Raw genomic sequence first — 13131 nt, forward strand, 5'->3', positions numbered from 1 at the left:
AGGGAGGGGGGGTCATCTGCTGGTTGGGACCGAGGGGAGAGAGACAGGACAATAAACATGCTGTGAGAGAGAGCCAGAGATTAATAATAGCAAATGATTAAATGCAGAGTATAAACAGAGTAAAAAGAGGTGGATGAAAAGAAACACTCCTGATTATTCAAGACCTTGTAGGTGAGAAGAAGGACTTTAAATTCTATTCTAGATTTAACAGGGAGCCAATGAAGAGAAGCCAATATGGGAGAAATCTGCTCTCTCTTTCTAGTCCCTGTCAGTACTCTAGCTGCAGCATTTTGGATCAGCTGAAGGCTTTTCAGGGAGCTTTTAGGACAGCCTGATAAGTAATATGATCTAGTTTTTCAGCATCACTCTCAGACACGGTTTTTTAAATATTAGAAATATTACACAAATGCAAGAAAAAAGTCCTACATATTTGTTTAATATGTGCATTGAAGGACATATCCTGGTCAAAAATGACTCCAAGATTTCTCACAGTGTTACTGGAGGCCAAAGTAATGCCATCCAGAGTGAGTATCTGGTTAGACACCATACCTCTGAAGCCTGCGGGTCCAAGTACGATAATGTCAGTTTTATCTGAATTTAGAAGCAGGAAATTAGAGGTCATCCAGACTTTTTTGTCTTTAAGACATTCCTGCAGTTTTACTAATTGTTGTGTGTCATCTGGCTTCAAGATAGCAATGAAAATTTGTACAATGCTTTCTAATAATACTGGCTAAGGGAAGCATGTATAGTGTACATGTAAGATAAGATAAGATAAGATAAGATAGTGTTTATTTGTCACATGCACAGTTATACACAGTACAATGCACAGTGAAATGTATTTTGTACCTGCAACCATATATACACACACATATAAATAAGAAGAAGAAGAAGAATAAAAATAAAAAAAGTAATTCACACTATACACTATACTCTATATACTATACACTATACACACTTTTATAAATTATAATATTTACATTGTGCAATAATGGTCCAGTTAGGGCTCAGAGTTGAGCAGACGGATGGCTTGTGGGTAAAAACTCTTCTTCAACCTTTCAGTCTTAGCCCTCAGGCAGCGGTAACGCCGGCCTGATGGGAGCAGGGAGAAGAGAGAGTGTCCGGGGTGGCTGGGCTGTTTTAGGATCTTCATGGCCCTCAGCCTGCACTGCTTGGTGTAAATGTCCTGCAGGTTGGGGAGGGTGGTTCTGATGGTCCGTTCAGCTGAACGAACCACCCTTTTTAGGGCCATGAAGTCCTGCTTGGTGCAGTTTCCCATCCAGGTGGTGATGCTCCCACGCATGATGCTCTCGATGGTGCAGGTGTAAAAGTTCCTGAGCACCTTGAGTGGGAGCTTGAAGTCTCTCAGCCGCCTGAGGAGGTAGAGACGCTGTCTGGCCTTCTTCACAGTGATGTTTATGTGATGAGTCCAGGACAGGTCCTGTGAGATGGTCACTCCCAGGTATTTGAAAGTGTCCACTCTTTCCACCTCAGCACCACTGATGACAAGTGGATGGTAGTCCCTCTGCTGCTTCCTGCTGAAGTCCACAATCAGTTCCTTTGTTTTGCTGACGTTGAGCAGGAGGTGGTTCTCCTGGCACCAGTTCTCCAGGCGGGAGACCTCTCTCCTGTAGGCTGTCTCCTCATTGTGAGAGATTAGTCCCACAACAGCAGTGTCGTCAGCAAACTTGATGATGACGTTGGACTCTGACGTGGCCTCGCAGTCATGGGTGTACAGTGAGTACAGCAGAGGGCTGAGCACACAGCCTTGGGGGGATCCAGTGTTGAGGGTGAGGGAGGATGAGGTGAGGTGACCCACTCGTACCACCTGTGGTCTGCTGGTCAGGAAGCTGTGAACCCACCTGCACAGGGATGGCCCAGGCCCAGGTCCAGCAGCTTAGAGACCAGCCTGGAGGGAACTATGGTGTTGAATGCTGAGCTGTAATCTACAAACAGCACTCTCACATAGTTCCCCTTACCAGTGTCTATGTGTGAAAGGGTCTTGTGGAGGAGGAAGGATATGGCGTCATCTGTGGATCTGTCTGGCCGGTATGCAAACTGTAGTGGGTCGAGGGTGGTGGGCAGTGAGGAGGTGATGAATGTCTTGATGAGTCTTTCAAAACACTTCATCACCACAGAGGTGAGTGCTATGGGCCTGAAGTCATTGGGGCTGCTGGGGTGTGGTTTCTTTGGGACAGGGACTATGATGGACTTTTTAAAGCAGGTGGGAATCACACACAGTTTCAGTGAGAGGTTGAATATCAGCGTAAACACAGGTGCCAGCTGGTCAGCGCAGGTCTTAAGGACACGTCCACTAATACCGTCTGGTCCAGCCGCTTTCCTGGTGTTTACACGTGTAAACGCCCTCCTCACGTCGCGCTCCGTCACAGTGAGTGTCTCCGCCCCTCCGGCCGGGAGCGCAGCGGGCTGTCGGCTTCCCGACTCAAAGCGCGCAAAGAAGATGTTGAGTTCATCAGCCAGAGAAGCGTCGGCACTCACCGGGTGTGTGTGTGGTGCTTTGTAGTCCGTGATGGTGCGTAGTCCCTGCCACAGTCCCCTGGGGTCAGACTGTTGTAGTTGCTGTTCCAGTCTGCGGCCGTAGCGATGTTTAGCCTCTTTCACCGCTCTGCGGACGTTGTATGATGCAACCTTGTAGTCCTCCATGTTCCCAGAGGCGAGGCCGGAGTTGTAGGCAACGGTGCGGGACCTCAGGGCGTCGCGGACAGATTTATCCACCCACGGCTTCTGGTTGGGAAAAGTCCTGATGGTCCTCCTAAGTGAAGTGTCTTCAACAACTTTCCCAATAAATCCCACAACAGTTTCCGTAAACTCCTCGATGTCTCCGCCCGCGCTGCTGCGAAACATGTCCCAGTCGGTTGAATCCAACGCACCCTGCAGTGCGGCCTCTGTTTGATCAGACCACCGTGTCACTTCTCTCACAGCAGGGGGTTCCTGCCTGAGCCGTTGTTTGTATTTCGGCATGAGAAAGACAGAGGTGTGGTCAGACTTCCCAAAAGGCGGAAGAGGCTTTGCTTTGTAGCCATCTTTGAATGGAGAGTAGCAGTGGTCTAGGGTCCTCTCTCCTCTGGTGGGGCAGTCGATGTGTTGAATCAACTCCGGTATCAGCTTTTTCAAGTTTGCACTGTTAAAGTCCTCGGCTACGATGAGAGCCGCATCACGCTGGTTAGCCTGACAGGTGGAAATCGCCTCATGTAGCTCGGATAGTGCAGTGTTTGTGTCCGCCTGAGGTGGAATATAGACGGCGCTGAAGATGACCGAAGTGAACTCGCGGGGCAGGTAGTGGGGACGGCATTTCAGGGTTAGGAGCTCCAGGTTAGGTGAACATGATTGTTTCAGAAGGACAACATTCCTACTGTCACACCAGTTCTCTGACGACTCTGCCATAGTTGGCCTCATCACAGGTGAGGATGACTCAGAGTACAGACAGTGGACTCAGGACTTTGTGGACTGGTGCCAGCGGAACCACCTCCTGATCAACGCCGCTAAAACCAAGGAGCTGGTGGTGGATTTCCGCAGGCGCAGACCCACCACACGGACACCGGTGAACATCCAGGGAGTGGACATTGAGATAGTGGACTCTTATAAGTACCTGGGTGTTCACCTAAACAATAAACTGGACTGGACTCATAACACTGATGCACTCTACAGGAAGGGTCAGAGCAGACTCTACCTGCTGAGAAGGCTGAGGTCTTTTGGAGTGCAGGGGACACTCCTGAAGACCTTCTATGACTCTGTGGTGGCATCAGCCATCTTCTATGCAGCAGTATGTTGGAGCAGCAGCTTGTCTACAGCTGAGAGGAAGAGGATAGACAAGCTCATCAGGAAAGCCAGCTCTGTCCTAGGATGTCCTCTCGACTCAGTGCAGGTGGTGGGAGACAGAAGGACTATGACCAAAATAACATCACTGATGGACAAGGTCTCCCATCCCATGCATGAAACTGTTGCTGAGCTGGAGAGCTCCTTCAGTGACAGACTGCTGCATCCTAAATGCACAAAGGAGCGTTACCGCAGATCCTTCCTCCCAGCAGCTGTAAGACTTTATAACCATCACTGCTCCCAACAAAAACCACAATAGCCTACACAATGTAGGATAATATATAATATACTGTAAATAGTCCGGCACATCATGCACATTGTATATAGTGTTATTATTATTAGTAGTATTAAGGTTAATATTGTTTGTTGATTTTATATATATTCTTTTCTTAATAGTGTGAATTATTATATCTTTAATTATATTTATAATAACTGCGGCTGCTGTTACACCCAAATTTCCCCTCTGTGGGACAATAAAGGCTGTTTCTTCTTCTTCTTCTTCTTCTTCTTGTTATTCATCATTAGGCACACACCTCCTCCTCTTGATTTTCCAGACTCACTCGTTCTGTCCGTGCGATGAACACTGAAGAACTCCGACGGCTGTACGGCGTGGTCCGGTATGAGGGGAGTCAGCCATGTCTCCGTGAGACAGATGATGTTGCAGTCCCTTATGTCCCTCTGAAACTGTATCCTGGCCCTGAGTTCGTCCAGCTTGTTATCCAGTGACTGGACATTAGCCAACAGGATGCTCGGCAGTGGCGTTTGGTGCGCTCTGCGCCTCAGCCTCTCTCTTACGCCGGCTCTTTTCCCTCGGGGCCTTGTCCGTGACCTGGGTCCTTTGTTTGAGCTGGCCCACTGGAAACGCTGGATCTCCCGAGGCCAAGTCGGGTCGGGAGAAAAAGGTGTCAGAATACAGCCAGAGTGCTGTATTCTGATATTAAAAAGAGTCTGTCTGTCATACGTGATATGACACAGAGCAGGCGGAATTATAAAGTCAAAAATTAGAGCTAAACCTAATATATACAAACAAAGCGTAGGAGCAGGTACAACGGCTGCTGACCTCACCAGCGCCATCTTGGATCATTCATGTAGGCAAGCTCAGTGTAAACAGAATTGGTCCTAGCACAGAACCCTGTGGAACTCCATAATTAACTTTAATGTGTGAAGAAGACTCCCCATTTACATGAACAAATTGGAGTCTATTAGATAAATATGATTCAAACCACTGCAGTGCAGTACCTTTAATACCTGTGACATGCCTGTGACATCTAATCTCTGTAATAAAATGTTATGGTCAACAGTATCGGACACTGCATTGAGGTCTAGCAGGACAAGCACAGAGAGTCCACTGTCAGAGGCTGTAAGAAGATCATTTGTAACCTTCACTAATGCTTTGAAGTCATAATTAGATACTAAGTTATGATATTGTCACGTGCCGGCTGTGTGGCACACAGAGTTCAAGTGCAAGAATACAAAATCCGTATGCCAGGGCAGGAATGAAGTCTGTAATACAAAACCTTGGATAAAAAAAGGAAAACTCAGAAAAAAGACACACACAGCTTGTGGGAGACATAGACAACAACACAACGAAGAACTGAGGGTTTAAATACACACAAGTTTAGGGAGATTAGGGAGAATGGAGACAGCAGGGGAGAACAGGTGAAACAAATGAGACTAATGACACAAGGGAAGGAAAACTGAACAGAAAGCACACAGGACAAGGGACTGCCAAAATAAAACAGGAAGTGTAAGTAAACAGGTAAACAGAAACACAGATGAGGCACAACAAGAGCAAGACTAAATACAGAACACACGAGGCAAGGATGCAGAGAGACAAGACAGACACTGGAACACAAGGATGTGGGGATGATGAGAAGAACAGAGGGAAACAGGAATTAAATACAAATGACTACAACTAAGAACCAGATTCAGAAAACTATAATGAACTAAGGATCTAAATTGCAGGCAAACTCAGAGACACAAGAGAAGAAATTCAATAATGACAGAACCTCAAAGAACAAAAACACTGGGCAAAAGGCCCACGATCATGACAGATATAGTAAATCATAATTATGAAAAAACTCCTTCATAAATATGAGACATTAAATAATAATTACAAGAAGATTTTTTTTTATTGGGTCGCTTGTTTTTTGTCCCAAGTAGGAGAAATTAACTTAGATTATTTTCTGTCTTTCCTTTCAAAATCACAGATCCGAGCCTTCATTTACTTATTCAGGTTCTAAATACTAAGCTTCTAAATCAGATTTAAAGGTTAAATATTCACAGCTTGAAAATAAGTTGTGGGTTTGTGCCAATCCTGCCAGTACATTTCTTTTCTGTCAGTTTTTTAAAAAGTCATCACAAGAAGCACTCCAAGAGCGCAAACCTCCACCAAGGCAGCTCACTCTCTGGGTAGTAGTTACTTTTAAGGGAATAGTGTTGTATTTTGCATATATTCATTTTGTTTTCTTTGTTCTTTTTAAATGTCCTTTAAGGAGGTTGTAATAAGGGCAGGATGGCAGATGTTTACTTTGATTACACAAACATTATGTAGGAGCAGGTCGTGGATAATAGGTATTGATTTGCAAATAACAGGACATCAATAACTTGAGCTTATTACATAATATTATACTACAATATATTTCTAACTAGGCAGCTCATTCTCTTTGTTTTGATAAAGACTTTCTTTAAAGATAACACATTTTGGGGTCAACTTGAAAAAAAAAAGCAGCTGTGAAATGTAAAAGTGAGATCAGAGGTCAAATGTGACGCGATATTTGGCTGCAACGCTTCAACGCTCACATAGGCAATTGACAGGGCTGTCTTGGTTGACACACCTCTGTAACGTCATGTGGAGATCTGGGGTGGTGGTTCCTGTTTTGAAGAAGCGGGATTGGATGGTGTGCTCCCTATCACACTCCTCAGCCTCTCCAGGAAGGTCTAGGCCAGGGTGCTGGAAAGGAAATTCACTTGTTAGTTGAACCTTCAGGAGGAACAATTAGGTTTTCATCCTGATCGCAGAACACTGGACCAGCTCTTTATCCTCTTGAGGATATTCAAGTGTGCGCATCCAGTCTTTATGTGTTTTGTGGACTGGGAGAAGGCATTTGACCACAAATCTCAGGATATCCTGTTGGGGGGTGGGGGTGGGGGTGTCTGACCTGTTTTTATGGGCCATTCAGTCTCTGTCCAACTGCAGCGAGAGCTTGGTCCACATTGCTGGCAATAAGTTGGACTCATTTTCTGTGGGTTTTGGACTTCAACAGGGCTGCCCTTTGTCACCGATTCTGTTCATAATTTTTACGGACAGAATTTCTAGGCGTAGCCAAGTGGTGGAAGCCCACTCCAGCTCAGGGATGAGTTGCTGCCCCAAGTGGAGGAGTTTAAATATCTCAGAGTCTTGGTTACAAGTGAGAGAAGATGGGGAGGGAGAGCTGCAACCGCAGTGATGCGGATGCTGCACTATGGTGAAGAGACTGTAAAACTGAAGTTTTCAGTGGTTGATCTATGTCCCTGCCCTCGCCACGAGCTTTGGGTGGTGACTGAAAGAATGACATCATGGATGCAAGTGTCAGAAATAAGCTTTCTTTAAAGGGTGACTGGCCTCTGCCTTAGAGATAGGCACATTGAAAGGAGCCAGTTGAGGTGGTTTGGCCATCTGACTAGGATGCCTCCTGGGTGCCTCTTGTGTGAAGTGTTCCGGGCATGTCCTCCTGGGAGGAGGCCCCAGGGCATTCCCAGGCAATGCTGGAGAGAGTATATCTCTTGGCTGGCCTGGGAATGCCTCGGTGTTCCCCTGGATAAGCTGGAGGAGGTGGTTGGGGAGAGGGAGGTCTGGGTTTCTGTGTTTAGGCTGCTTCCCCTGCAAACTGGCTCTGAAGAAAATGGATGGATGGATGTATAGATAAATCATTACGTTGACCTAGAAGACCTTGTTGGATGTAAGCCAAATGGTAATGGATTGCTAACATGACCCCACTCTACACCCCTAAAAAGTTTTATCAGAATTCATGCGACTGAGCTTACAGATATCGAGTTTACAGATAGAATGACATGCACGCAGGCCCGCATACATGCAAACACTACCAAAAACACCACCTCCTTGGTGGAGGAGATAATGAGGAAGCTTCATTCTGTTAAAACATGTAACCTAATACAACAGAAAGTATTCCATAATCACAATTTCTCCTAGTAACTACAGCCTCATTACAATAAGACATTCAAACATCATTTTGACACAGCAAGTCACAGTTACGAAATATCAACCATAAATATGAAAAACTCATAAACATGAAATATTAAATAACAATCTTTAGGTTCTACTCATCACCTAATTCAGGTTCTAAGTATTCACAGCTACCACAAAAAAGGAAAAATTGTTTCTTTCATATTTTCAGGTGTGGGTATGAGCTGATCCATCAAGCAAATTTAGGTGAAGGCAATATGATAATGAGAAGCTATATAAGAAATTAGAGTACTACTTTAGGGACGCTGGGGGTTTGTTGTCAGGAGGAGGTATTTTTACATCTTTATTATCTCAAAGAACTCGTGAGAAATACACAACCTGAGACAGAAACACACTCATATGGATGCCCATTTCTGCCTGCTTTAGACTCAGCAATAGATCAGAGCCTTGCATTGATTCAGGTTGTACCTAAGCCATCCATCTACTGGAATGTAGTTTTAAATTACTGCCACTAGAACACATTAGTGCTGTAATTTAGGCTGTTGAAAATGGCTTATTTTCAGGTCAAAAAGACATCTCAGTTTGCCTGTATGGGAGCTATGTTCCTATCTATAGTATGCTAATAAAATTTTTGTTTTAGCATTATTTTTATATGACTATGTTTTAATGAAGACTGGCAACTTGTTTGGAGTGTACTCCACCTCCTGCCCCGTGGCAGCTGGGATAGACTGCAGAGTGTGACTGTGTGTGCCGATGTTGTATAGGAAGCACTTTTATGTAGAAAAAAATTGCTTGGGTGAATGCAGACATATTGTATAAAGCACTTTGAGTGCTCAACTAGAGCAGAAAAGTACCATATAAGAATCAGCCCATTTACCATATTATTACAGCTACCTTGCCTTAAAACATTAAAGCAATATACACATTATTAAATCCATAATTATGATGGAGTAATTTATTTGATTTTACATAAAGAGTTTTACTTAAGTTCCTTTAAGTATATATGCTTTTGTACCACGACACCAGTAGGATTACGTGTTAAATAAAGAGTAAAAATACTTGCTGTTTAGACTGTGCACTTTTCATATATGTACTGTGTATCTGAGCAAATAGCTGCAGAACACCCTGAAAGCTGTACTCATGGTTCTCTGGAACAGTTCTCTACACTGTATTTATTTCTAATCAAATATTCAGATTTCCTTGCTTTTGGGATTCCCTGTGCCACCCCAACTTTAAACTTCTTGGAAACGCCCCTGCGCCCCCCTAAGCCCTAAGAATTCGGCTATAGGGGAGGGGCCGGGCAGAGAACTGTGCATGTGTACGCGTGCGCGTGAGCCCAGAGGGCGTAGCTATTGGAGGGGGGCGGGGCGGAGGGTCGAACTGGTGCAGAAAGGACAGAGGAGTGAGTAGGGTCCGGAGGTAAAGGGGAGGGGAGTTGTTGTCGGTCCGTGACATGAATGAACCATGTTCTGCAACGGAGTCTTAGCTCTCCCCGTTTGCTCCTTTCTCCTGCTTCTCGTCCCGTTTTTCCCGCTAACGGACAACTGGCCGGTTAAGGTAAAGAGCTCGCGTTGAAGCCGCTCGTTCACCTCACAGTGCTGTATCTGTTTAGAAGTTGTGAAGCGGGTCTCGGTAATTTGCTCATGTGGAAAGTAACTTCATAATTGTGTCACTTTTATTAAGCCTTGCTTATGGTACAGTTTTCACCTTGAATCTGTAACTGACGCCATCCTCCAGTTCGCTTCATGTTTAACACAGCAACGAGGTGTCTCACTTAAAATTGAGTCTTTCGAGCTTCTCGGGCTGCGAACGACCATACAAGCAGATGGGAAGATAACTCTTACCAAATACGGGAAAGTCACTGTTCCCCATGGCGAACCTCCTAGAAAAGTAGATGTCTCCTTTTTGTGGGATGCATGAATGCATGCTGCACCGCTGAATGAACGGTAAAGACCCTTAAAACTGCTAAAACATGTTCACATAAGACGGCAAACTGGCAGCAGTGAAATAACTTGTGATGTAAATGAGTAATGGTGTTTGGTGTACCATTTTAACACACCAGTTACAACACTAGATATTGAAGGTCTTCCAGAATAGCGACTGTCATACCCCTTAAAACATGCCACACTGAGTGAGCATGCCCTGTTATGATGTGTGCTTTATGTTTGAAGCCGGATTAAAATAGTTTCGGGCGGTTCAGTGTTTGGACTGTTGTGCTACTTCCCCCTATTCAGCTGTCCTGCTTGTTTATGATGGTGTGCCTGAAAACATCAGCTTTCTTGAACTTCCAATACTGCTTTCTAATTCAAACTTGCAAATGCATATCTCAAAGTGTTATTTATTTGGTCTTTTAACTCAACGCTCTCGCTTTATGTTGTCTGAGATGACTGCATGAGTAATGAATGTTTCTTTCAGCCCGAGTTTTAGAAAGTACTTTTCTTTGCTGTACCTGTTGAGAGTTAAGTTGGACATGTAGGTACTGGGGTTGTCATAGTTTGGTAATGGCTGGATTCAGAAAGCAGACTCAAACGACTGACGTGAAGCTTCAAATGTTTATTTATACAAATGGGACTGTTTACAATGAACAGGTTTAATAGCAAAGGGTGGTGGAGGGGTCTGGAAGAGGAAAGAGTATGAGTGATGACAGGCGAGGAGGCAAAGGCAAAAGCTTAGAGTGTGGCTGAGGAGCATTCTTACTTGAGAGGTGACAGTGGATGGTTGAGGGGGCGGCAGGCTGAGTTCCATGAGAGGCATGGACTTAGTGGTGGAGAGTGGTCAGGCAGGTGGGTTGCAGGTAAGTACTGATATGCACAGATTATTCTCAGGCTTGGATAGTTACACAGTGAGGATCTGACTGTAGTGACAAGTAAACCTGGCCATTAATTAGGAAGCAAATGAGAGAGCATTTACAAAACGAGACACTGAGGAACGCAAACTACAAACTAGGAAGCCAATTTACACCCGTAGTGGACAGGGGGATCGACTGCGGCCATCATATCCACAGCCAGTACTTAAATACACAGTTTTTATGATGATGATAATGGACTGCAAGTGTGCAACAGCCAACCTGGGAAAAGCAGTCCTCCCACATCTCCACCTGAACACCAAGAAAAGCCAAGAAAAACAGGAACACCATCCCAGCCTGCCCCAGTCCTAACAACTGTAACTAATGCCGTGTTTACTAAGGTCATAGATGAAGGGAGGTGTGAGAAATCTTTTCCCCATTGAATTCTCCATAACCAGAGGTTAAAAAGGATGCGGGCTTAAGACACTTCACTCATGTGAAAACTTTATCCATCTGTTATACTGGTCACTCTATACTTTCATATTTGGATGAGAGGGTGGAGTGCAATGTTTTAAGCTTGGTTAGCAAGCTACATCTGTAAACTGTATGGGTGGTAAGGAACAGAATAATAAAATGCATGAAATATACTCACCAAAACCAAGGGATGAACTTCTTGGATGACCTGTGTCGCACAGCAATACATATTTGCAATATAATTCCATTAAAAATCCATGCACAACATAGACTCCAACACAAATTCCTCATAAGGAAAGAAGTATTTTATTAGCATAATTATTAGTTGGCAAGCATGCAAGCTAAGGTTAACTAGCTAGCGTCTGCATGGGGTATCAAGTAATTTGTCCGTGGTAGCATATAAGGTAAGTGACAGGTAGATGGCTACTCATATTCTAAAGCAAAGATATAACAAATATTTACAGTATAGTAACTAACATGAGGGCAGACAGCTAGCTGTAACATAGCTATGCAACATTTATCCGGCATCATATCCAAGTTAAGGTTGTTTTCTATTATGTTCATTATGTTACAGTGGTTTCATTTGCTTACCTCAAAGTTGTGAAAAGATTAACTCAGAACCTGCAATTTTTTATTTTGCCTGTTCTTGCTCAAAATCACTAAACGTTATTGCCTTTCTATGGTCTCTGGTCACCACGTTGCTGCTAGTTGCTTTTTGTGTGGATGCCCCAGTGCTGAACCACTATGGGCTTACAGAACAACTTCAGTGGACTTTGGCATTGATCCTCAAAGTCTCTGGAACACTGCCGGAGGAATAGAACACCATTCTTCCAAATTAAATTGTTTCATCTGCTGTTTTGTTTTGTTTTTGTTATAAATGTAATCACACAGAATTGGCTGTCTGTCTGTAGGCTTACAATGCACCTTATTGTTGAATTCACTTTTAAAGTAACATAGTGCATGTTATCGTAGCCGTTTTTGTTGCTGTATTGCACCTTAATCAGACCTCAAACTCCAAACCTGGGCTTGAGAAGCTTTTCACAAAGGATGTTTCTAATCTGGTGAGCTGAAGCCATTCATTTAATCACTAAACTATGGATAAGCACAGTGCTACAGAAGTGTGTTGTCCCACCAAACATAAGGTTGAGACTTTGTCACCTGATATGCAGTCATCTAAGAAACACTGATTGCTGTAGTTTAGATAGTAAGCAACTATTGCTGTTTTTTTTCTTTTGTTTTTTTCAGCTCACAAACCACACAAATTATAAGCAGTGTTTATGAGCTGAATTAGCCAGAGGGTAATCTGACAGTATTAGGTGCTTGTGTGGGCTTGTTTAGGACCCTGTTGAAACAACACAGCAGTGGGACTTTGAGTGTGTTTTATTGGTTGGTTAAAGAACACCACCTAACTAAAACTTGAAGGTAACCGCAACCTCCTGACGCACGCCAGTCCTCTTGAGTCTCCTCTTATAGCTCAGTGTGGGGTTTTGGGGATCAGTCTAAGGTTGCAGAAACAAACCTATATGGAGTTTGAAATCCTTTGTTAATTATGGTTCCATTAGGCCAGTGGTTCTCAAACTTTTCATTAAGAGTACCACCTCAGGAAATATTTGGCTTTTCAAGTATCACCATTATGACCAACATTGAATTACTGTAGCATAGGCCTATTGAACTACATACATAATTTACACATGAGGGAAGTTTATTGTTATTTATTATTGACTGCCACGAACAGCCACAACTGTACTTGACTGAAACACCATCAAGTGACAAATGAACTGCACTGCATTTAAACACTTAAACACTTTCAATAATGGCAACAAGTGTACTGCAATGAAACACTCAGCAAGTG

At 43.9% G+C, this 13131-nt stretch overlaps 1 protein-coding gene across 7 annotated transcripts in view; it reads left to right on the forward strand.

The window, feature by feature from the left end:
* Positions 1–9425: 9425 nt before the first annotated feature.
* Positions 9426–13131, forward strand: part of LOC115795936 (ADAMTS-like protein 2) — a 50630-nt gene continuing 46924 nt past the window's right edge. For 6 of the 7 annotated variants that reach the window (XM_030752081.1, XM_030752083.1, XM_030752082.1 and 3 more), the window contains exon 1: positions 9426–9577. In XM_030752081.1, the coding sequence (XP_030607941.1) occupies positions 9485–9577 (93 nt within the window). In that variant the 5' untranslated portion in view covers positions 9426–9484. The remainder of the gene's footprint in view (positions 9578–13131) is intronic. The other variant, XM_030752088.1, reaches the window with a different exon arrangement.

Source organism: Archocentrus centrarchus, chromosome 17, assembly GCF_007364275.1.
Source record: "Archocentrus centrarchus isolate MPI-CPG fArcCen1 chromosome 17, fArcCen1, whole genome shotgun sequence".
Lineage (NCBI taxonomy): Eukaryota > Metazoa > Chordata > Actinopteri > Cichliformes > Cichlidae > Archocentrus > Archocentrus centrarchus.